Source organism: Aspergillus brunneoviolaceus (assembly GCF_003184695.1).
Source record: "Aspergillus brunneoviolaceus CBS 621.78 unplaced genomic scaffold BO95scaffold_6, whole genome shotgun sequence".
In the NCBI taxonomy this organism is placed as follows: domain Eukaryota; kingdom Fungi; phylum Ascomycota; class Eurotiomycetes; order Eurotiales; family Aspergillaceae; genus Aspergillus; species Aspergillus brunneoviolaceus.
Window position 1 is genome coordinate 228585 of NW_020290736.1, and position 22406 is coordinate 250990.

The 22406-nt window shown below is 52.1% G+C and overlaps 10 protein-coding genes across 10 annotated transcripts; 5 read left to right on the forward strand and 5 right to left on the reverse strand.

Annotated features, from left to right (window-relative positions):
• Positions 1-422: 422 nt before the first annotated feature.
• On the reverse strand, positions 423-3116 carry BO95DRAFT_459548 (FAD-dependent oxidoreductase; the record flags this gene model as incomplete). The annotated part of the gene is made up of 5 exons (XM_025588662.1): positions 423-1164; positions 1222-1967; positions 2034-2404; positions 2478-2752; positions 2806-3116. 5 exons carry the CDS (start codon positions 3114-3116, stop codon positions 423-425), a joined length of 2445 nt encoding a protein of 814 aa, XP_025446560.1.
• Positions 3117-3920: 804 nt separating this feature from the next.
• On the forward strand, positions 3921-6012 carry BO95DRAFT_404979 (fungal specific transcription factor domain-containing protein; the record flags this gene model as incomplete). Its single annotated transcript, XM_025583983.1, has 5 exons — positions 3921-4112; positions 4167-4347; positions 4398-4429; positions 4484-5848; positions 5956-6012. The coding sequence occupies exons 1-5, from the start codon at positions 4101-4103 to the stop codon at positions 6010-6012; spliced, it is 1647 nt and encodes a 548-aa protein (XP_025446561.1). The 5' UTR covers positions 3921-4100.
• BO95DRAFT_438781 (glutathione S-transferase family protein) lies at positions 5969-7394 on the forward strand. The gene has a single exon (XM_025585597.1). It carries the CDS (start codon positions 6327-6329, stop codon positions 7038-7040), a length of 714 nt encoding a protein of 237 aa, XP_025446562.1. The 5' UTR covers positions 5969-6326; the 3' UTR covers positions 7041-7394.
• Positions 7395-7680: 286 nt separating this feature from the next.
• BO95DRAFT_459551 (uncharacterized protein) lies at positions 7681-8226 on the reverse strand (the record flags this gene model as incomplete). Its single annotated transcript, XM_025588663.1, has 1 exon — positions 7681-8226. The coding sequence occupies one exon, from the start codon at positions 8224-8226 to the stop codon at positions 7681-7683; it is 546 nt and encodes a 181-aa protein (XP_025446563.1).
• Positions 8227-8636: 410 nt separating this feature from the next.
• Positions 8637-8992, forward strand: BO95DRAFT_427963 (uncharacterized protein; the record flags this gene model as incomplete). Its single annotated transcript, XM_025584822.1, has 2 exons — positions 8637-8702; positions 8753-8992. 2 exons carry the CDS (start codon positions 8637-8639, stop codon positions 8990-8992), a joined length of 306 nt encoding a protein of 101 aa, XP_025446564.1.
• A 1723-nt stretch (positions 8993-10715) lies between these two features.
• BO95DRAFT_503159 (GMC family oxidoreductase) lies at positions 10716-12979 on the reverse strand (the record flags this gene model as incomplete). The annotated part of the gene is made up of 5 exons (XM_025591076.1): positions 10716-11034; positions 11125-11744; positions 11807-12419; positions 12497-12882; positions 12948-12979. 5 exons carry the CDS (start codon positions 12977-12979, stop codon positions 10796-10798), a joined length of 1890 nt encoding a protein of 629 aa, XP_025446565.1. The 3' UTR covers positions 10716-10795.
• Positions 12980-14833: 1854 nt separating this feature from the next.
• Positions 14834-15789, reverse strand: BO95DRAFT_503161 (uncharacterized protein; the record flags this gene model as incomplete). The annotated part of the gene is made up of 3 exons (XM_025591077.1): positions 14834-15374; positions 15434-15647; positions 15761-15789. 3 exons carry the CDS (start codon positions 15787-15789, stop codon positions 14877-14879), a joined length of 741 nt encoding a protein of 246 aa, XP_025446566.1. The 3' UTR covers positions 14834-14876.
• Positions 15790-16446: 657 nt separating this feature from the next.
• Positions 16447-18183, reverse strand: BO95DRAFT_503163 (Zn(II)2Cys6 transcription factor domain-containing protein; the record flags this gene model as incomplete). The annotated part of the gene is made up of 2 exons (XM_025591078.1): positions 16447-18028; positions 18104-18183. The coding sequence occupies 2 exons, from the start codon at positions 18181-18183 to the stop codon at positions 16642-16644; spliced, it is 1467 nt and encodes a 488-aa protein (XP_025446567.1). The 3' UTR covers positions 16447-16641.
• Positions 18184-18314: 131 nt separating this feature from the next.
• On the forward strand, positions 18315-19316 carry BO95DRAFT_438784 (uncharacterized protein). Its single transcript, XM_025585598.1, has 2 exons — positions 18315-18794; positions 18862-19316. The coding sequence occupies exons 1-2, from the start codon at positions 18750-18752 to the stop codon at positions 19240-19242; spliced, it is 426 nt and encodes a 141-aa protein (XP_025446568.1). The 5' UTR covers positions 18315-18749; the 3' UTR covers positions 19243-19316.
• Positions 19317-20690: 1374 nt separating this feature from the next.
• On the forward strand, positions 20691-22340 carry BO95DRAFT_503165 (putative RING finger domain protein; the record flags this gene model as incomplete). The annotated part of the gene is made up of 4 exons (XM_025591079.1): positions 20691-21403; positions 21473-21613; positions 21704-21956; positions 22027-22340. Exons 1-4 carry the CDS (start codon positions 20990-20992, stop codon positions 22338-22340), a joined length of 1122 nt encoding a protein of 373 aa, XP_025446569.1. The 5' UTR covers positions 20691-20989.
• Between the last annotated feature and the right edge of the window lie 66 nt (positions 22341-22406).

Consider the following 22406-nt stretch of genomic DNA (forward strand, 5'->3'; position numbering starts at 1 on the left):
AAGTGAAGTGAAGGAAGGAGAAGCTATGTCCTTAGCATGATGTCAATATGTCAGGTGATCCCGGAGGATCGTAGTTGATACTCCCATCATAGCCTTCGACTCTGGTACGTGGTGTCTGCATGAAAGCACAAGACAACAGCCAGCGCTGCATACTCTTCTCGACGCTACGCGCTTGGTTGAGGACGGGTAAGGTGGAGAAGCTCATATTGTGTCAGGGGTATGGTTAAGTGATGGATGAATCCAGGCTAGGTGAAGCTATTTCTGTTCAGTGTCTTAGTATGAATGATGAGGGCTACGGCATCATATGTTCTTGCAGCTAGGGAAGACTGAGAACAGGTAAGTCTGTTGGAAGGTGTGCGAGACATGCGTACAGTTTGATAGATCCTGACTCGGACGAACTCTCTTGCCTTCAATGACTGACTCTACGACTCTCCAGCCGTCTGATACAAAAGCTCCTCGCGCCAACCCCAACCCAGTGCAAATGTCGCTCCAGGTCCAAGAGTAAGAAGTGACCCTGCGAATGTCCCACCGGCTCTCCACCAAGAAAATTGAGCTCCAGCCTGCTTCAACTCGCGGAAGCGCAGCGCCAGCCATACAAACCCACTCGTCATCGAGACGAGCTCATCATACTTCAAGAAGCGCGCGATGCAGGTACTGAACGACGTCACTGGGACCGAGGCATCTCGCAAACCAGGCAGGAAGATGCTACTAAAGGAAACATCCCCTGGGGCCGTCATCCGGCCGTAAACAAAGGTGAGCCCGGAGACTAGGGCGAAGGTACCGTATGCCCACCGGATGTATTTCAGTCCGTTTCTCTGTGGCTTATGCTGAACATCCCGTGACTTTGGGGACGGTCTGTTGAGCACGCGGGCCGCAAGCAAGATGGTGCCCTGAAGGAGGGGAGTGGTCAGCGGGAAAGCCTGCCAAAGAGCATTGTACCACTGGCGCAACTTGAGGGTTGGGGCGAAGAAATTGGCATATGTGATCGAGTGGTATCCTGCCAGGGTGGAGAGAACCAGAGACCCGGTGAGGCCACAGGTTATCTTTCTGTTCTCGCCCGCGAGCAGTGTGGACAGGGGTGTGCGGAGATATTCCAACGCGAGGTAGAGAGGGGCAACTTTCCAGATGCCCACCAATTGAAATATGCTACCTGCTGCCATGGGTCTGTTTCATCGACCAAATGAGTCAGAATTCACGTCGGTTGGTATGCGGAGAACTCACAGAATTACTTGGTGCCATGAGTGCAAATTGCGGTAGCTCTCCAGCAACCAGATTCCATAGACTGGTCCCAGGTCCGTCATGAACGATAACATCTGGATGCGTGAGCGCGGGTCTGATCCCGTGATTGAAGGTAGGAAACAAGTAATCAGCGGCCGCATCAGCTTGTCAAAGAAGCGGTTATGATAAAGAGGTGTGTTTAGATCCATAACTTCGCCACTCGAAGCAGTCCAGGTTCCGTCATTCAACATCGGAACCAGGTGTGATCTAAGGGGCGAGAGCATTGATTCCACTGCTGTCTTACTGAAGGCGAAGATGCCCAACAGTGGCAGTGTCCAAAGTGCCCGTTCCCCAATTGTGGAGTCCGGCACGGGTCGACAGTCAGTAAAAGGCATCGTACCCGCTAGGGACTTAGCCGGTGGTGGTAGGTAATCAATCTTTGTCGCCCCCACGAAGGTTCGAGATGATTTGTCGACCAAGTAATGCTCGAGATATGGCATTAGATAATGTGCTATTGCCTTGTCCTTGAGTGTACTCAGTGCTTCCAATCGCGTGAGGCTGTAGGCTGACTTGAAGATGGCTTGCACGCGAGGTCGCCGCTTTTCTTGCCAGGATTGCAAGCATTTATTCAGCTCCTCTACAGCGGGGCTTGACTCATGGGAGGCTTGGAGCAAGCTAGCAAGACTATTCGCAAGTGCGGCTGCACTTTCAATTGCGCTGTTACCACCCTGACCCAAGTTCGGGGTCATCTGTTAGGGGATGTCAGTCAAGCGCACTTAGGGCTTTTCTCCCCATCACTTTGTTCAAGAGCATACCTTATGCGCTGCATCTCCGATACAAACCCACCGGTCGATGGCCCAGCGGCTATAGGAGGCCTCTTCTAATGGCAACAAAGTCCGGGTTATTGCCCTCTTGTATACCTCGGCAAAAGGTACATCATCAGTAATCGGCTTCTGTAGGTATGGGTCGACATATTGGCCAATCATGGTTTGATCGAAGCGTGGGATGTGCGAGGCAGAGTATTTCTGGTCCAACTTTTTGAAAAAGAACCAGAACACCCGGCCCTCCTTCCCGACGATAGTCAGGGCCGACCACCCCTCGCCGAAAGTTCGATGACTGGTCCCCGGGATTAACCCTGGAGTCGAAGTCGAGATGCCAAACACACAGCTGTACTCGGACGTCATTACTATGATCAAAAAGTGAGAAGAGTCAGTATAACAGCACTGCGTTGATATGAAGTCTGAAAGAAGGCAACCCACTTTCTCTTTCCTTCAGTGCCTCCTTCTTCAGCCCAATTGACTCCATGTAGTCCCACATTTGACGTCGCACTGTGCTTCTTACCCCGTCGGCCCCGACAACGAGATCACCCTCATAGACCGACTGGTCTGCGCAGTGCACCTTCACTCCATCGGCAACATGTTCGACTTGGACGACTTTTTTCCCCGTGAATACATGAGCCTGCGATTGTCCAAGATGCTTGTAAAGAGCTTCGAGTGCGACTTGACGATCCACAAATGCAATGGGGTAGCCATGTCTTGGTTGTGGTCAGCGGGCATTGAGGTATTAATATGCAAGAAGGGTAGATACCGGTCATGAATGATTTTCGGGGCGTTGTTCTTGGTGATAAGCGAGCCATTCTCTTTCCAGAAGTAGGAGTCACGAAGGGGCTCTGTAGCCTCTATGATGTCGTCGAAAACTCCCAACTGGTCTAAGATGCGCGCACCATTTGGAATGATTCCGATAGAAGCACCGACCTGCGGTGCAATCTCCTCATGGGCCTCCAAGACGACGAATTCCACCTGTTGTCGAAGTAGGCAGTGGGCAAGGGTCAGGCCTGCGATGGACCCGCCGACAATCACCACGCGGAATCGTGGCTTCGAGAGCTGGGAGTCTGTCATCGTTCCAAGACGCCGAGTCAGTATGTGAACAGTATGTTTCTTGGGGGGGAAGGATGTGTGCTATGGCGCTTACTTTCGCCTTATATAGGCTGTGGAACTTCTCATTTCGATAACAATCGAACCACCCTGCAGAAGTGGGCCATTCTCACAGCCAGAGATGAGGGGAATCAGAGAAGCGAGGATAGTGGGGTGTTTTTAACCAGTGCCACCTTGTACTCTGAGTATATCAAAGCAAAGAGAGGAAGGTAGGTAGAGAATCGGTTATTCGCCCAAAGGGTGATTGACATGTGGGGTCTCCGGCGACCCACTGCAGCTGTATTGGTAAGTTACCGTTACCGTTACCGTTACCGAAACTTGGAACTGCGGCAAACTTGATTACTTTACCAGTTATCCGAGAAATCCGTGAAACCCGTGAAACCCGTGATGTCGATCTACGAATCGTCCGCCTTCCATTGAGGAAGTTCTGACTTCCCCTCTCTTTAGGCACACCCGTTTCCATCACAACCAAGTAGCCCCGAGCATCGGCTCTCCACTGAAATCTGCATCCTGATGGAGTCTCGGCCCCTGACTGTGACCAATCGAGTTTTCTCTTCGCCGCTGCCAGATCGGAAGCGACGGGGCCAGAAGCCTCGAGTGCTTCTGTCTTGTACCTCCTGTCGTGAAAGAAAGTAGGATGCATGCAACTCGTACGCACCCGCAGCACTACTTGGCACTAACTCAAGCGATTACAGACTTCGATGTGATCGCGCTCGTCCTTGTTCGAATTGCCGAAATCGGAATCATGGCATCTCCTGTCACTACGTTCAAGCGCACGCGCGTGCTGCCCATGTCACTCGAGAACATTGTGCACCACACGGTGAATGCACATGGTCAAATCCTGAGATAGAGATAGGCAAGGATAAGCGCTCCAGTCCTGGGGTCCGACTTCTTCCGTCCGAATCGAGTGGGACTCGATTTGTCCATCCGAGCCACTGGCGAGCTCTCATGGATGATGCTGTGTGTGGTTACCTGGGTCCTCATTCCCCAATTCCGAGCTGATATCGAACACAGACAAGGCAATTGAAGATCAATCCCAGCCATGCTCAAATCAAATCAAGCGGCAATTCCGTGCACTTGTTGTCGGGTCTCTCGCAAAATGTGAGCATCGACGAATTGATAGTCTCGTTGCCCTCCCGCACAGTGGCGGATAGACTCGTGGCATCATGCCTCAAATCCTCAGAACCATCCTTGAGTACGTTCCTGTATGTATCTGCAAGACTCTGGCTGACCTTTTCACTGCAGTGATCATTCATGTTCCGACTTTTGAGACTCAGGTATGCCTCTAAATCGCGTTCATGGATTTCGCGAGACATGTCTGAAAGCTCTAGTGTCGCCAATTTTGGCAGTCACCTGCGACTGTCAGTCCCGCCTGGCTGGCCCTACTCTATTCGGTGCTAGCCTGCGGAGTGTGGATCGAGCATTTTCTGGATCCCATCCTAGCCTACTCCGAAGTACCGCAGTCTTTCTATGCCCTCCGAGAAAAGTCAGCTGTCGCACTGTCGAAGTCAGATCTCACTGTCCCTGGCAGGTTCAAGGTTGAAGCAATGTTGATTTACTTGGGAATAGAGTACCTGCAAAGCAATGAATCGAAAACTGGCGTGTCGATTCTTCTCGGGATTGTTTCGCGATTGGCGACCATGATGGGATATCATCAGAGCGCCCATCTCTGCCATCCCCCTCTACTTGCTTTCGAAGCAGAGATGCGATGCAGGGCTTGGCTGTTGCTATCAGTCATTGACAACGTCGTTGCCTCGCAAACAGGACTTCCAAGAGTTATGTACCAAGGCCTCACAAACTCGGCTCGCCCACGCAACTTACTCGACGACGATTTCAACTCCACTATGTCAGTGCTGCCCTCATCCCGATCCACAACCGGAACACTTAGCCACGTTGTATATATGCTGGCTCTTGACGATCTTTACTCAGTAGCCAATGAGATCGCAGATCTTGCTGCAAAAGGCCCAATCTCTCCCGACAGCACTGCTCGCCTGGGCCAGCAACTGGAAGCTCTGAGAAACGGCCTCCCGTGTTCTCTGCGTATACGTTCTCCAATTTCTCCAACGATGGAATATGACAAATTGATCATGCAACGCACCCTGGAGATAGTATACCAACGGTCGCGCTGCATCTTGCATCGTCAATATCTTATCTCGTCTGAGTCAAACCCCAGCTTTGACGCTTTTCGATGGGCATGCGTGGATGCAGCCCGTTGCGTTCTCGAGCAGCAGTGTCTCCTGTTTCAAGAGGCCCTGCACGGTCCGCGCAATAGAAAGCGTGTGTGGTTTGGTGCCTCTCGGTCGGTGTCTGATTGCCTCACTGCGGCTATGGTGATATGTCTAGAGGTGATCAACAGGACAAAGGTTTCATCTCAGCCTTCCTTGACCAGCGACGCATCTACAGAGCTAGTCCATATCCTCCAGCGGACATACTTCAACCTCAAACAGACCCCCAAACCACCTGTAGAAATAACCAAGGCAGCTGAGATTCTGGCCACAATGCTCGGTCGGATGGGTCATGCTGTGACCTGGAACAGTGATTCAGACGAAACTCAGCCTTCTACTGACCCCAGTAACCCTAAGATATCCGACCCTCAATTTCAAGAGATCACGCCCCCGAGTGGCCTGCTTTCGTCTCCTTGGCTCCTCTTCGACAACTTGGTCCATGGTGATTTTCCGTTCGAGATGTTTGACTGGGTAAGTCCTTCAACAACTTTCTTCACTTTTTACTTCCTTGAGCTAGACTTGAGCCTTCATGCAATCCGAGCACAGGTCGATCTGGATCTATGCTGATTTATAAGCAGGCTTACTGGGACCGGGAGATGCGGCAGCTCAATGGGGCATTCTATGATATCATATAGAAAGCATGTGGTTGGTAGCCAGGAGTGTACGCCCGTCCCAGACTCCAAACGCCTATGTTTCAAAGCTTCTCGGATCCACAAGCGGGTCCCCGAAATCAGCCCACGGTTTCCCGCACGTATTTTACTCAGAGCTTCCGGGTTCCGCGCTTCTAGAATCTCGGAAGACTCGATTGCCGGATCCGGCGCAAGCCTCCGTACTGTACATGTGCCGCGGGGACTTTAAAGCTTGAGATTTAAGACTCTAGCCGCCTCACTCAACGCTCTTTAACCATACATCCATGATTGCAACCATCTTTATTCTTTGAGTCTTCAAAATGTCCGAATCTCCTGAACTCACCGTCCACCATCTCCACCTCTCCCAGTCCGACCGAGTGATCTGGCTCTGCGAAGAACTGGGTCTCCCCTACCAGCTCAAATGCTACGACCGGGATCCCGTGACCTCCTTCGCCCCGGCCGCCTACCGGGCCCTGCACCCCATCGGCACCGCCCCCGTCATCCAAGACGGTAGCGCCGTCACCCTCGGCGAGACCAACGCCATCTTCGAGTACCTGCTTGCCAGATACGACCCCCAAGGCAAACTGACTCTTCCGCCCACCCACCCCAACTACCCGGACTACGTCTTCTGGCTCCACCACACCAACGGCGGAATCCAGCCTGCCCTCTACGAGCTCATGCTTGCGCGCATGTCCGCTCTGCCCGAGAACAACCCGGCCACCCAGGTCATGCAAGGCCGGCTGGACCGCAGCCTGGCTGCGATGGAGGCCCAGCTCGCCAAGTACCCGTTCATCGCGGGCGAGAATTTCACGGCGGCGGACTGCATGCTGCTGTTTCCGCTCACGACGTTCCGGATCTTCATGCCGTACAGTCTGGAGGCGTATCCGCATATTGTGAGCTATTTGGGGCGGATCGGGGAGCGGAGCGCGTTTGTGGCGGCGATGGAGAAGGGGGACCCGGGGTTGAAGAGGCCGATGGGCGCTGAGGGTGTTGTTGCTGCTGTTGCTGGTGAGGAGAGTTCTCAGAAAGCGTGAGGTAGATGTGTCATTCGGGGAATCCTCCAACGGGGGTTAAGATGGTATATGGCCGATTATTCTTCGGTTTGTATATTATGAAACTTCGAGTTTGCTTCGAGGGTCCTTACAACTGGAATTGTAGATATATGGATGTTGATAGGATGATGAAACTCAGGGATAGGCTATACGTACCCATATCTTGACATCTTGGTGGATAATCATGGCTAGCCAAGTTCTTCAACATGTGAGATAGCCTAGTAGATTGCTGATTCGCGTGGCCTAATTACTGAGGAACGTCAACCTTCTACAACCCGCTGGGCAATTGCCAAGCAGCCTAGTTTATCATTTGTACCTGTTTTTCATGTCCAAGACGTCGTATCCGCCAAGGACGAGACTGACCGATGAGATGAATACAGACTACATGAGGCTAACGTTATCTGAGCGGAGCTATCAACACGGCCGCCGACAGCATCCTCATGACTCCTGGCAGTCCTTCATCTTCAATGATACATATGAGAATTCATCTAACCGACCTGAACAGCAGGCAAGAAGAGTACAAGAAATAGTCAACCAGGCCCGGGGATCCGTGTTCCACTTCCTTCGTCCAACACAAAACGGTGTGTTCGATAGTCCCTTCTGGTGCCAACGTGCCCCTGAGCTACTGGAACCAGTACCACTCTTCAACGCGCCGGTAGATCTGCAGAATGCTCATCTGATGACTGTCTGCGGTACGCATCAGGCGATGAACGTCGGCCTCCAGCTGCCGGGTCCGCGCGGCTTGGTCCTGAAGCTGCTGCTGCAGATGCTCAACCCCGACTTCCAGGTTGGCGAGGCGTTGGTCGAATGTCTCCATTGTACGTCGGGCTGCGTTGATGCTGGCCTCGATCTCCTCGGGGAGATTTGAGTCGGGGTTGGTAGACGCAGGGTGGATTGTCTCATCCGCATTGACTTGTGTCATGTTTGGCTTGGGCGAGGTGGGGTGGGTCATAGCGTCTGCGGTGGTATCGTGGTTCTCGGGGAGCTTGGAGGTCTCATCTCCGTCCACGGTGTCCTTAGGGACGGTGTTCTGTTCTTCGGGGTTGTGTGGGATGGTGGGTTCCTGTTCTTTCTTGGTCTGGTGGGTGGAGGCGTCGTGGTTTTCACCGTGGGTGTTGTCGGGGATAGCGCGGGTGATGTTGTCGCTGGACGATGGCTGTGAAGACATAGTTTCGGTTTGATAGATGAAGTTTGGGTGAGTTGGGTTCTGAGTGTGTAGTCTGTTCGCAGGTTTTCCAACTTGTAGGATGGATTGGATCGGGGAGATTGGAGGTTGCTTTCCAGAGACTTGGCAGGAAAGGGGAAGAGTCTACAGGTTGTAGAGATGAGATCGTGGGAACGAGGGACTGTGCACCGGTTTTGGATAGTTGTAGAGATAAAGAAGTATGAGCCTAGTGGATTTGAAGAGTGTAGGAGAAGTAGTTGGCTAGGTTGAGTAGCGTGTATCTGTTCTGTTCCACAAACACCAACTTGGGTGACGGATTGGAACGGAGGATCAAGGATTTGTGAGGGAATGTGGATGAGTGATGAATCCAGACTACGCGAGGCAGCAGGCTATCTGAGTGCGGGACTATCAACATGGCGTGGCGGGCGGTGAGCAGCTGCCTGGCCTTCGAGGCTTCAGGGCTGCTGGCAGGTTGTCTGGTAGTGAATTGCCTCACAGCGGTTGTGAATGTAGGCTTCTATGCCTGCAGGTTGATGTCAGGAGTTCCGCGGGGACCACGATCATGGAGGGGGGCGGATATTCACTTCCCGTTGTCAGGGTCACTTGGTCTTTGTTGATGGGGAAGATCGATTCGCACGTGGTCTCTGCGAGGGGCAAGAACTTCTTGTCGACGATCATATGCGGTGTCCTTCGACTGGATATAGGTGCCTCAATGCCTGCTCTGGCAGATCGTATCAAAAAGAAGAGAGTCAGTCAACTTGCTGTTTAGAGAGGTTTTTGAGTTGGAGTAGCGAGGGTGTCCTGACCCTCGAAGGTGATCTGAAGACATTGCAGTCACATATCATGCTTAAGCGTGAATACCACTTACTCTCCAAGTTCCTCGCTGGGTTTGTATATTCTATATTGATATTGCGGAATGGTTAATCAAGAAAAGAACTCGACGCCAGTCAAGGCAGGCTTGTCTGCTTGCAGGAGTCAACGCATGTTTTTTGCGCGCAGTCAACGTGCCAGAGGTATCACTACTTGTCTGCTGGTTGGAATCGAGAGTAAATGCACCCTGGAGTAACGAGCACTCGCTAAAGAACTTATACTGGCCATAATCAGCCGGACAGGTCAACTGCTGTTTGGCGACTCTCGGGACTTGTAGCGCTGGGTGGCAATCATGGTGTGAACGGCTAAAGGTATTGAATAAATGAAAATGATAATGCCACACTGAATGCGCCCTGCGGAGTACAAGAAGCAGTGCCCGAGGTCTCTGAGGAAGGCAGGCCCTACCACCCCTCAATTATCTAAGCTCTCTGGGAGAACGCCCCTTCACTCGGCTGACAAACTGAGAAATCATAGCCGAGTTCCTCGGACGAGGTAAGTATTGTCCGTCGGGTCTCTAGCATTTACTGATCTGATGTGGCACTTGGCACTAATTATATTTTCGTAAGAGAGAGTTATATCCCTACTATCTGCGTCTTGTAGAGTTGTATACCCCGGATTTAACAGCAAACTAGGAGATGTCAATCATTTTACTATTGTCTGAATACCATGCTCTGATTGACTTTAGCATGCCAAAAAAATAAGAAGAAAAGAAAAGAAAAAGAAAAAAAGAAAAAAGAAAAAAAAAGGGTCTAGCATATGTAGTATCTTAATCTCAACTACTGTGGCTACGTAGTTAGGGCTGTTGTCGGCTTAAATTTGTCAGCACCTAACCCTGAACTCGATAAGAATTGCCATTGCCGATGTCAGCCCGGCCTCGGCGTTCTGCGCCCCGAGGCCAAGCCTAACCGAGCAGAGCATCGGGGGCGTCGCTTCCGACGTACCTAGACTGAGTCAACCCAGTCTAAGTTACCCGGCATAAAGTTACTTGTTTATGATCTCGAATCAGACTAGGACATCCAAGTCGTAACCCCGGCGATTGACATGTTCGCCCCGAAAACTACGAGATCCTCTGCGCCAGCCACCGCTAACCTGCATGCGGCTGCGCTTGAGGATTCTGCGTTGTGGCAGGGACTGCTGCTTTGGTGGGGGAGGGGTGGGATTGCTGTCTACAGGTCGAGATATTGAAAGACATGAGGCTGGATGGTGTTGTAGTCGGACTAACAGGTATACAAGATGAAATCATGATCGACGTTTGGGGATACGATGGACTGGTGTCTGTACTGATTCGGTTGATTCAAATGTGATATTAATCGTTGCTGCGCCTGCCCATTTGATAGTCACATAGATAGAGGGCAACAGCACCCGAGTCGTGGCCTGCGACCGTGTCTCCATGCGCCATTTAGCCACTGATGAGTCAACCGGGCCTTCGTCCGGATCGGTGCAACCTCCGACCATGGACCCTTCTACAAACCTAGAAAATGTCGGACGTCTCCGTCGAGATGAAGCTCTTTTCTCTCTTTTTGTTTGATCGCCCTGCACCTCGGTTGATTGCCTGATTTGGGAGATTAGAAGAAGTGTTGATTCTTCGGCTCTTCACAATACTCAGTATACAGTGACTAGCCCCGTGCTTCATCTCCCGGATTCTACCCCTGAAGGGTGACTGATTCACTCAGGATCTATGGTTCCAAATCATGTCTTGTATCTAAAGCCCGGTTCTTCGCATGTCAGAAAAGAGTCGATCTTCCTTGATCATGTCTGCAGCCCACTCCGCGATCGCGTAGATGTTGGCTGTGGGATGCCCGCAGAGCTGGACGGGTAGGATGGAAGAATCCACGACGCGGACGTTTCGAGTACCGTAAACTTTGAATCGGCTGTTTAGTACTCCACCCATCTCCCTCGGTAGCATCGATGTACTCCCAACAGCATGATAGTTTGGAGTGTCTGCAGGTTCGAGTCCAGTCAAATCAGTGATTCACCAACCAGCTTTGTTTCTCTCATTCTGCCCTGGGGCGATGAAGGAGAAAGACTTACACTGCTCCGCAATCCAATCTTTCCAGATATCATCGTCCGCATCGGCCGGAATGTTTGCGAAACCAGGTACTAGTTCCTCCTCGATCAGCTCGTTCAACTCGCCAGTTTGGAAAACTCTGCGGAGAAACTTGGACATCGCGATTTGGACCTGGATATCCCAATCTAGCATGCCATAATTCAGATTCAACCTTGGGAGAACCGCCACATCCGACGAGGAAATGTGGACATTCCCACGGGAGAACGGAAGAAGGCCCCAGTATCCGACATGGATCTGATTTGGGTTATCGAGAATAAACACGAACTCCCCAATTGGGATCCCTTTGTTGAAAATAAGATCGTGCTGGCTTGTATAAAGCAATTGTAGAGCTTCCTTAGTCATGGCTCCGCTGGTCTGTTTCGCTGTCATCTCCGCGTAATGTGGGATCGAGGAGAGAAGAGAGGCCGCGATGGACTCAGTAGAGCGGCCGAAAAGGTCTGAGGCAGATACGAAGGCTACGGTTCGTGTGCCGGTTATTGGTGACCTGGTGGACACAACGAAGGAGGTGTTGAGTTGATCCTGCAGGTTCTCCCCAACGCTGGGAAGATCGATCTGTATCGGAATGCCATGCTTCTGGAGAATTCTAATTTCGTTTCACATGTGTCAGTTTATCCGTCACTGGCTCGCCATTCATAGGTTTCTTACTGTGGATTTCCAACTCCTGAGAGCTCCAAGATCCCGGCGGACCGCATTGCGCCGGCGGCCAGAATCACCTCTCGCGTGGCTTGAACCACTCGACTTCCAATCCCGTCGTTAACTTCAACAGTCTCAGCAGCAAGAGAACCTTCCTCGTTTTCGGCCTCTTGCCATCGAATTCTTGAAATAGACGCGTTCAGCATAACATGAAGATTGCTTCTCCTTGCCCTCATATCTGTGTAATAGGCCCTTGCTGCATCACTGCGCACACCTTGGGCATCCACAGTATACGGATGCATCGCAAATCCCCCCATTGACCCAGTGTTTAGGTCCCGGTTCCAACCTACCCCAAGGGAAGCAAGTGTGCGGTTGAGAGCCGCCGTGAGATCAACCCCTTGATCATCCTGAGGCGTAAGGTCCATAAAACCGACCTGCACGGGCCCGTTCTGCCCGTGGTACTCCGGGATAATCGACGCACCGGCGGCACTCTGCCTGCTGTTCGGAGGTTGGACTTTTTCGCTCTTGAGGTAGTAGGGGAAAAGATTATCCCAGGTCCAGTTATTGTTCCCGAGGGCCTGAAGGGCGTCGATCTGAGCGCGTTCCGCGCGGGCGTAAGCGGCACCTGAATAAAAGGAAGTACTGCTGCGTTAGTCACACACGCTGTTTCTCGAGGATGAAAAAGCCGAGCAGATAGCCAACCATTCATCACACTTGTGCCTCCGAGCGTCCTTCCGGCACGCATCACCTGGCGGCGGTTGCCGAATTTCTGTTCGGTAGTCTGGTATGCCCAGTCTAGCGGGCTATCGTAGGTATAGGCTAGACGCGTTATATCCGTGACATTGGGGTTGTTGAGCTCGATTTGTCCAGGTTCGATGACGAGGACAGAGACTGCTGGATCTTCCGACAGGCGGTTGGCGACCGTTAGGCCCGCCGTGCCGCCACCGACGATGATATAGTCATAGCTGGTAGCTGTCGCTGCGTTTATGGCTGCCAGGGCTGTGATAAGTGGTAGGATTAGCGAATAATGCATCATTGAAGTTGAGTGGGGAGTGGTGAAGGTGATGGGTGTGACGAGTACTGGGTGACTGCGAGGCCTTTATAGACAGACAATCTCAGTAGATGAGAACATCTCCTCAGTCCATCCTCTCACCCCATCCCTTTCCAAAACACGATTTCATGCATTCATGCAAGCAGAGACTGTTCTTGTGACGCAATATCGCGCGAGGAAGGATGGATGCAGCAAGGGTGTGGAGGATGAAATCAACCACATTCGCCGCGATGAATTGAACAAGTGAGGCGAGAGGTTGTCGAGATTGAGGCAGGGGCATCGGATATCTTCTCGTAATGCTTGCTATGCCGGATGCTGTGCTATGGATTCACTTCATGCATAAGCGTGTGTGACTCCAAGTCTAGCACTGGGAAAACTTGCTTCCTACCCCTTGGCAAGCTTTGGCTCACGAGGTGCAACGTCGATCTATCTCGTTTGACCCTCTTCCTCTTCCTCATTCACAACTTCCGTCGCGACTCGTTGCTTTTCTGGCAGGAATGATCTTCTGCAAGGAGCCGGTTGCAGTCAAATTAATGGGCAGCATAAGTGTGAAGAAATTCAAATAAAAACCCAGTCAGTGCAATGTCAAGGCGAGTGGAAAGCAATGCGACCCGCCTCAGATCATTGACCAGTATGCAGCATTTTCGGGGAAAAGGATCATCGCTGCAGTGGTGGGTCCAACCTTCAGAGTCATGCCGACTGTGGACCTCGGAGAAGCCTGGAGAGCTGCTTCTATTGCCACATTCGGTATGAACGCCAGCCAGCTGCAAGATTTATCCGAGGTTCACCCGATGTATCTCAAATCCTCAAACTTTAGCGACCTCACATTGCTAGTCAAGTAGTCAAGTAGAAGCCTACGGACGAATAGCCTCAATACCTGGCTTTGCTCTAGCAAATGAGACATCTAGTTTGAGGGCAAAATTTATACCATATTTTCCAGCTAGGGAGCGTCCGAACCATCCGTCTTAAAAGTGAGGTTAATTGGCTACCTAGTTCACACAATACATCCGCATGGGTTGAGCCATATGATATCTTCATGACTACTCATGTTGAGATAACAGTCACAGAGAACCGATAGGGGCGGTTGTCGATTGCATGCTCAAACCAGCTGGACCCAGTCCTATATCCCCCTCTGTCCGTTCTTTGCCAGGAGTAATTAGCTTGCGTTGAACAGCTCCAGAACTGGCAATCCATGGGCGCTGTATAGACTGGCGCGGTCGGGTCTCGCAGTGTTATGAGCCAATTTTTGTCGCGACCCATCCCAATTTATCTGATACACCTCCTTCGTCTAAAATGAACTCTTATCAGACGGTATGACCTCGGAGTTCCGCGTCTCTATGAGCTCGGCACGGCTAGGGCGTTGTGACATTATTTGCCCTGTGGCTAGATGGATGGATCCTTCCTCTTTTTCGGTATAGCTATCAAGAGCCTCATGGCAAGTCTTGAAAGTGGTACACGTATTCTCTGCCGAAGCTAGCATAGCAATAGTCCACAATGCTAGTTTGACAGTCAGCTTGCCGGCACCGTGCGCAGCATATGGGATGCTCTTCCACTGCAGCGTCCCAGATTCAAGTCCTAGGCCGTCATCCACATAGCTTGCGAGACAGGTGGCGGCTGCCGCTGGGGCCGATGCGCACCAATGCCGGAGCTGATGCTCTCCCAGCTACCGCGCAGCACGACCAGTTCTTTATCGGTTATGATCCACCCGTACTACCGTGTTCGGCTCTGCAAACAGTATGTCTGCATTTGGCAGCGCCGGGACACAGGTTCACGTGCCGCGATGAGTGGAATTGCTTGCGGTCCCGACGGATGTGAAGCGTGAGTCTTCTGTTTCCGCGGACTTTTTCGCCGCGCCACCTGGCAGGAGCTCAGCCGGCTCGTGCAGCAAAGGGTACAGAATGTTCCATCCTTTTGCCAGGCACTGTGAGACCACGGGTACTAGACTCCGGCTGATGATGTGTCTGAGTGTCTCTCCGTCCCAGACCTCCCTTTCACCCTGTGAATCCATGAAAAGAATATGCACGGTGCTACCTAAGGCTCGATCGACCAACGCTCCCCAACCTTAGGTGGGCAAAGCCTGAAGAAACGTTCGAATTCGAATTTTGACCACCAAGGTTTCGGGAGTGGGTACGTGCTAGTGGACCCCAAATCAACAAAAAAGGAAGCCCTATAATTTCTTGCTTCAACATCACCCGGCAGAATCAGCGCCTGTTTTGCGATCTCGAATTTGGCGCGGATTTGCGGGAGGTCTGTCTTTCTTGGAGGGGAAGGAACGAAATCCTTCACAATAGCCCATCGCGAGACATTCAATCCAGGGACTAGTCTCAAACGCTTGCATGCTGTGCTGAGACATGCAAGCTGGTCGTCAGTTAGGTATATCCAACCATGACACCGCACTGCCCAAGTCCCATTCAGACCTAGATCGCACAGGCGAGCAAAGGCACGGCATTCCCGGCTAAAGGGACCAAGGAGTTTTGCACTTCTTGGTTGGACGGGAAATAGTGCTTTGGGAAATTCCCAGGTTTTGAACTAGAGTATATCAATATTCAACTGCAAAGGTCGAAAAACAAAATTTATTCCTCACTTACTAATTTTAAACACAGATCCATGTTTTCATGCCGGAAAGAGAACACAACCCCTTCTTTCCCATCAGAAATGTATTGAGGTTGTGAGATTTCAGCTTCGTGGCCGACGAATTGTTTTAGCAGAGGGTATTTCTTGTAAGCACCATCAGTTTGCAAAGCCTGGACGTCAAGAATATCCTCCGACACACAAATGTTGAGGTATTCGTTCATGGTTGTCCTAAAGATGTTCGGTCGTTCTATGGTCCAAGAGGCGGTAGATAGGCCAAGAAAGGTCCGGTGATGCTCGCGCAAGCAGCTTTTAGAATCGCGACCCCAACCCTACTCACTCACATACCTTGCAGGGCAGTTTCAAGGTCCATGTCAAGTCTTGAACAGAGAACGTGGCGTTTCAACTAGAATAGAAGTAAAAGTTGGATGATGCAGGGAAGGACCTCGGAGTCACTGCAGTACTAATGTAGGTGGAAAGGGATTCCCGATCGGCTGCAACAACTTTGTCTCCGCATTCCCTTAATGTTTAATCGCTTGGAGACACCGCTGCAAAGAGTAGAACGGGGCGCCGCGGCGGCGATTCCCTACCAGTACTGACTTAATCGACTCTCTGAACAATTGGCCTCTTTCCCTCTGAGTTTGGTCTTTGCATCGCCACTGTCTATCGTATTCATTTGAGATTTACATGTATTGTCTTGTAGATGCAGCCTTAACAGTGAGCAGTATACTGAAAGCCTTACTTTACGAGTTGCAGATGATGCAGCCTGATAGAACTTGCTCCTCGCTTCCAGCTGTGATCGATGGGCAGAGTTCCACAGAACGCAACCCCTCATTTGGCGATGTCTGACTCTCGCTGGAACAGAGACTTAAGGTTTTGGCCAGGTTACTGACTGTTGTCTCGCGGCCATGACCCGTCATTTGGTCTCAGGACTGATCATAGAGAACGAGGAGAGTGATTTGGCTCAAGGCAGTAATCCTCCGGTCGCCAAACCGGAGGAGGAAGGAGTCAACATTTACAACTGCAGATAGCTTGGAACTACACGGTGCCAGCCCTGCTACTCATGATCTCTTGGGGCACTGATACCCAGCACCGTCCCGGGACTCGATTCGTCCGATTCAGACGATCATTTCTTCTGTAGGCTTTGAAAACGGAATTATACGCGTGCAGCGCTCCGAACGGGCGCAATAATCATGGCACCTTCAGAAGCAGGTACGCTTCTGCTTCAGTCGCGTACACCCACGGCGACCACGGTTCCCGTCGCGTCCTCTGCACCCTTGGCAGCAAATGACAATTCTGCGGGAAGTGATTCAATAAGAGTCCGAGACAGCAGACTCGCATTCCACGGACCTTCTTGGTGAGGGTAAGACTGCAGCAATTGGATCGCTCGCCACCGCTGCTCGGGATCAACGGTGCGCTTCGCAATGGCATATAGCGGTGGGACAACGCCGATGTCCAGGGTAATTTGTGGGAGATGTGAGGAATCCTTCTCACACTGCTGAATTTCTGCGGCGAGAGCCAGCATTATCTCGAAGTCATCTGTGAACTCATGGAACTGCGGCTTTCGAGTCGATACCGGAAGGCTGAGGAGCGCGTTCCTAAGCGCGTGCGCTTCAAGTTGGAGAAGCTTCAAGCCTCGGTTTTCTTTGGCGGTGAGCACCCGGCCCGGTTGATCGTTGAGATTGTTCATGAACATCAGGAATAAGCTTAACCGATGGATAATGCGAGCTTGCTCACTGACTGCTGACTCAGACTCCTCATAGCCCGTGATAGCCTGCCGTCGACAGAACCGAACCACAGCGCCGGCGAGGGGTTCCATGATCTGACGGACTTCTGTAACAGTCCAGCGGCCATTCTTGACGTTGTTGCGCGGATACATGTCAGAGTAGAGTGTGGCATCATCATCATCGTCTATGACCAGGATCGGTCCCTCAGAGCCAAAGCAGCCAGCCTGATTGTCAAGATGTGCGAAGGTCTGAGTCAGGGAGGGCTCTAGGGGTGTCTGAGCTCCACTTGCTACTTTGATTTGTTGGTCTCGCAGGATTCTGAGGCCACTCCGCAGGTGTCGGAAAGCGTTGTCGTAGTGTCCAAGGGTAAATTCTGCTGCCACAAAAAGAAGGCAGCATAAGAGTAATGTGACGGTGTACTGTGGATCCTGGGATGCATGTCGCCGCCGAAGTTGCTGGAACGCCCGACCCATCTGCTCAAAAGCGAACTGTTGCCAGCGTCGGCTCTCGGTCTTGGCCCTGGGTATTAAGCTTTCTCTCTGGCGCGCTTGGACGCCGCAATGCACAGCGCTGAGCGCAATAGAAGAGTGGCAGACAGCCGGATCAGCATGACCGATCTGCAAGCTCAATATCTCCCAGAGAACCGAGTCATAAAATCCGGCCAGAGTGGGGACGGTGCAATGCTGGAAGAAGCTGAAGCCGCGTCGCTCCTCTAAGGTTAAAGCAGCCAGAATGCCAGGTGCTGTGAGCTGAGGGATACCAATCCTTGTTGCGAAAAAGGGCTTGTGAGAATCTGGGGGCAGATCGTAACCGTCACATTGTCTCCCTGTTGAGGTACATCGTTTGCACGCTCCGGGAAATTCGTCGCATTTGACACGACGGTGTCTTGACAGGCGGAGGATCCAGGGTGAGTCGATTGAACGAGGTCAAAAAGGGCAGGGATTGAGATAAAGAACTAACCGGCAGGTTCGACATCCCAACTTGGATCTCTTAGCGTATGCTTTTTGTCGCTTGACTGGGGTTATGGAGGGATCAGGCATGTTGGGAAGTTGGCCGAAGGAGCCTGGAGCCTGGAGCCTGAGGGGTTGGAACAGAGACCGGTGGGAAAGCGGGCCGATGCGTCCGTGAACACCCGCTTTTCCTTCCTTCTCCACCCCGCGTGGTTTTCCGACTCGGAATACAGAGTGGAGAAAACACCCTACGTGAACTTGGCCCTGACGCTATCGGAGACTTTCAGTGCAGTGCGACATGAGGATGCGATCTGACTCGCCGCGATACAAAGAGGACTGTGAGAATATCCGTTCCAGTGAGTCGCTGCTGACAATCTTCGTTCCTTCTTTGATGCTATCTCCGATGCAAGCAAACACTAGCACCGTGGAGCAGGACAGAAAGATCGCCGTGATGAACAATTCGAATCAGAATACATGGCACCAGAAGTATAGAAGGAATCAATCACTATAACCTCCACCCAGCTTAAATCATGTCGAGCATTGAGTCTCGGAACATCCCCCGGTGATCCTCATTCCAGCTGGCAAATTCCTGGAATATTGCAACATCCGAGCCCCATCACCTTCAGTATTTACAATAGATACAATCCCGGATCCTAATGCCTCCAATCAACCTTCGAACCAACCCATTTTATCTCTCAAAGGTAAACCCATCCGCCAGAAGAAAACAATCAAGTATTCCCGAAGATGGCGGTGACCGACAACTTCCAGAGCGAAAGCTACAACTTCGTGGACCGGATCTTCGCAAAGGCGGAGATCCCCCACCGTCTGTTTGGCTGGCCGTCGGCCCACGAGTTCGGCATGGAATTCGGCCCCGTGCCGTCCGTCTCCTGCAGCTACACGCCCCCGGGGTGGATCATCCCCGACGACCACATCGACGGCGCCATCTGGGCGCTGCGGGCAGCGGGACTGCGGCCATGTCCTCAGGGACGGAAATGTCCCACGGTGTGCAGTCCCTGGCTGCCCCCGACGGATATGGACCATTTCCACCGCACCGAGGGCGATGCACAGGTCCTGCCCCAACATCCGCAGCTGCTCCGGGTGATTCGGCTCTATCGGAAGTCGGAGTATCTGTGGTATACTGGCTTGTAGAACGGCAAGAGTTGGGGTTATTCCTTTTAGTCGGTTTGGACGTTGATTGATCTACTGAATTTCATAATAACAAGACATCGAATCAATTATTCTGCTTTCTGGAACATTTATCTCTATTTAAATTATTCTTCGTGTACTTGACATCCAACAAGTATAGATGGTTAATATGATTCATCATCCCTGCTTTTTCTCTTTTTCGAGGTAGTCTTAGATGACTAGGAACCAGAGGTACTTCTGCCACGATTCATTTTGAAATAGGATACAGAAGAAATCTTACACTTCATGCTCAGTTGTCTCGAAATCTCTTTTCACGAAGCCAAGAAGCCAGAGAGGCCATATAATAAAAAGCTGCCGTGGACAAGAACGAGATGAAGAGGAGAGGGGGTAAAACTCGTGGAACAGATCTTGATATGTTCTCGCCAGTGACAGTAGTAAGTCCGATATAGAAGATATAGCCGCCGGGCCCTTGCTTACTCTGAGCGGAGCCGACCAGAACCGGAGCATGCTCGCACTTGACCACGGCAAGCTTCTTATACGTCGCGAGGCATTCAGTCGCTTGCGGCCATACTGTGTCTGTAGCTTGAGTGGCCCGTTGTCTTGCTGGTTTCCATTCCATGCCGGTGAGCGTGATCTAGCAGTGTATTCGGACGATCGCTGGCGATCCGCGCCAGATATCACGGCAGAGAAGTTCGTTCATTATGTCGGGCTGAACGCCCTCCCGGGCGGCTTTAGCTTCATTCATGTCATAAGTGCTCTTGTCGAGGACCTCATCGGTATTGGGGCCCTCGAGGGTGATTTCTTTGGGGAGGAGAGTGGAGATCCCCTGGGATCGAATTGCAATCATCTTGAGGGGTCTGAGAGAGGTAAAGACGGTGATATTGGTATTTGATTGACTGTAGAAAACTTAGAACAGGATAGGAAAGGTCTTGAAGATGAAGGACCAGATATTAGACAATTGGATGCGTTTATTACTCTTCGGGGTATTTTGACACGCTTATGCGGGAATATGCAGCGGGAATAGAGCCATGGAGACGTCGAGGAGGAGAAAGATGCAGAACGAGTCAAGGTATAAGACTGAGCAATCATGCCTGGGTATAGTCTTCAGAAGACTCACAAGCGAGGTGAAGCTTCCCGGGAGGCTTCAGCTACATGGTTGAATCGCCAGATATTGCTAGACAACAGAACTTTCTGCTCTCATATGCTAGCGTATCATTCTTTGGGCAATGAGCAGTATTCTCTATTTCTTAGTCTCGCCACTGAGCGCTTCTAATGCCCCATAAAAGATTGTATACATCCAGTCCGACTATACCTTCCAGTGGTTATACCTTCCATTCCCCAAGCATGTGACAGCATGACATAATCACCGCACCGCAGTTTCCGAGGGCGCGCTTTTCTGCTGCCGCCGCCCGCCCGTTCGCACGCCGCAGCTTCACTTTCTCTCTCCGCGCTAGCTTCATGAGCTTCGAAGCTTTAACCCACCCCAATCGATCAATTCGAATCTACTCTATCTCACGAGAGCAGTGGTCAATTCTCCAGCTTTTTTTATTTCGGAATTGGCGCGCACTTCCACCATACCACAAGCCCACAACCCCCAATTACCTGGCGCACGCGAACACTCCAGCAACCTTAACTCCGCATGCAAACCCAACCCTCCAGAAACCCATCCACCACCGCCGTCCACAATCTTCCCCGCCATCAACCCTTCGAACCCTCTTGCTGAATCTCTAAGCGCCAACGATAGGGAAAAATGGCCCACTCCAAACGCAACACCTCCCTCCCGCACTTCACGGCCTACGAGCGCTCCCTTCTCCGCTCCGCCTGGGGCACCAAGCGCAGCGTGATCGGCCGCGACTCCTTCCTGCCGTTCGGGTCCTGCCGCCTGTGCCTCCGCCCAGCGCGCGCCCCCGTCGTCGCCTGCGCCACGGCGGGCGACCTGTTCTGCCGCGAGTGCGCGATCAGCGACCTGCTGGCGCAGCGGCAGGAGATCAAGCGGTTGGAGAAGTCGCGCGAGGAGGCGCGGAAGCGGTTGGCGGAGGAGGAGGCGCGCGCGCTGGAGGAGGTGAAGGGGCGGGAGTTGCGGGAGTTTGAGCGGGTGAGTATGGGGTTGGAGGCCGCGGGTGCTTCGTCGGTGGGGGCGGGGAAGGTCCAGAAAGCGGTGGCTGTGGGTGGGGGGTCGGGGACGCCTTCTTCTACTGCTTTGGTGGCTACGGGGGCCAGTGGTGGGCATAAGAGGAAGGTTGAGAAGGAGGTAGGGGCTGCTGTCGATGGGGAGGGGAAGAGGAAGAAGGTGTTTGCGTTGGATGAGAAGATTGTTGCCAAGGTTGCGAGGGAGGAGCAGGAGAGGTTGAGGGAGGAGTTGAGGAGGGAGAAGGTTTGTGTCTTGCCTTTTCTTCTTGGTTTCGGGGATGCGGATGGTCGGGTGTGGTTTAGGCTTGCTGCTAACGTCTTTCTGCTGCATTAGGACGCAAAATCCGCCCTTCCCTCGTTCTGGGTCCCGAGCTTGACGCCCTCGACCGATCCGGATGAGATCGCTGCCAATAAGACGGTCAAGCTGACGCCCATCTGTCCCGCTTCGACGGAATCAAATAAGCATGGGTACTCGCTCAAGGCGTTGGTGGATGTGCACTTTACCGAGGAGAAGGGCTCCGGGGGTGAAACTACGAGAGTGTGTCCTAGCTGTAAGAAGACGTTTACCAATGGGTTGAAAGCTATGTGTATGTTCCTCACCCCTTTCTTCGCCCCATGCTTGGACGTACACTGACTGGTTCACTTTTCGTTATCTAGTAACCAAACCCTGTGGACATGTTATCTGTCAACCCTGCGTCAACAAATTCATGACCCCCCACGATGCGCCAGATCCGCACGCCACCAAGGAGGAACAGGACCAGACCGCGGCGCTACACGGCCGGATCCTTTGCTATGTCTGCGAGGCGGACATCACTCCCGAGACGAAAGGATCTGCGAGTGCGAGCAAGAAAAAGAAGAAGGATAAGGAGGTGATCTCGCCCGGCTTGGTCGAGATTAGTTCCGAGGGGACGGGCTTTGCTGGGCGGGGCGGGAATGTGGCGACGAAAGAGGGGGTCGCGTTTCAATGCTGAAATCGTTGCATGGGAGCGAGAAGCCGGGTTTGTCCAGGTGTACATTATAGATTTGGGACAGAGCAC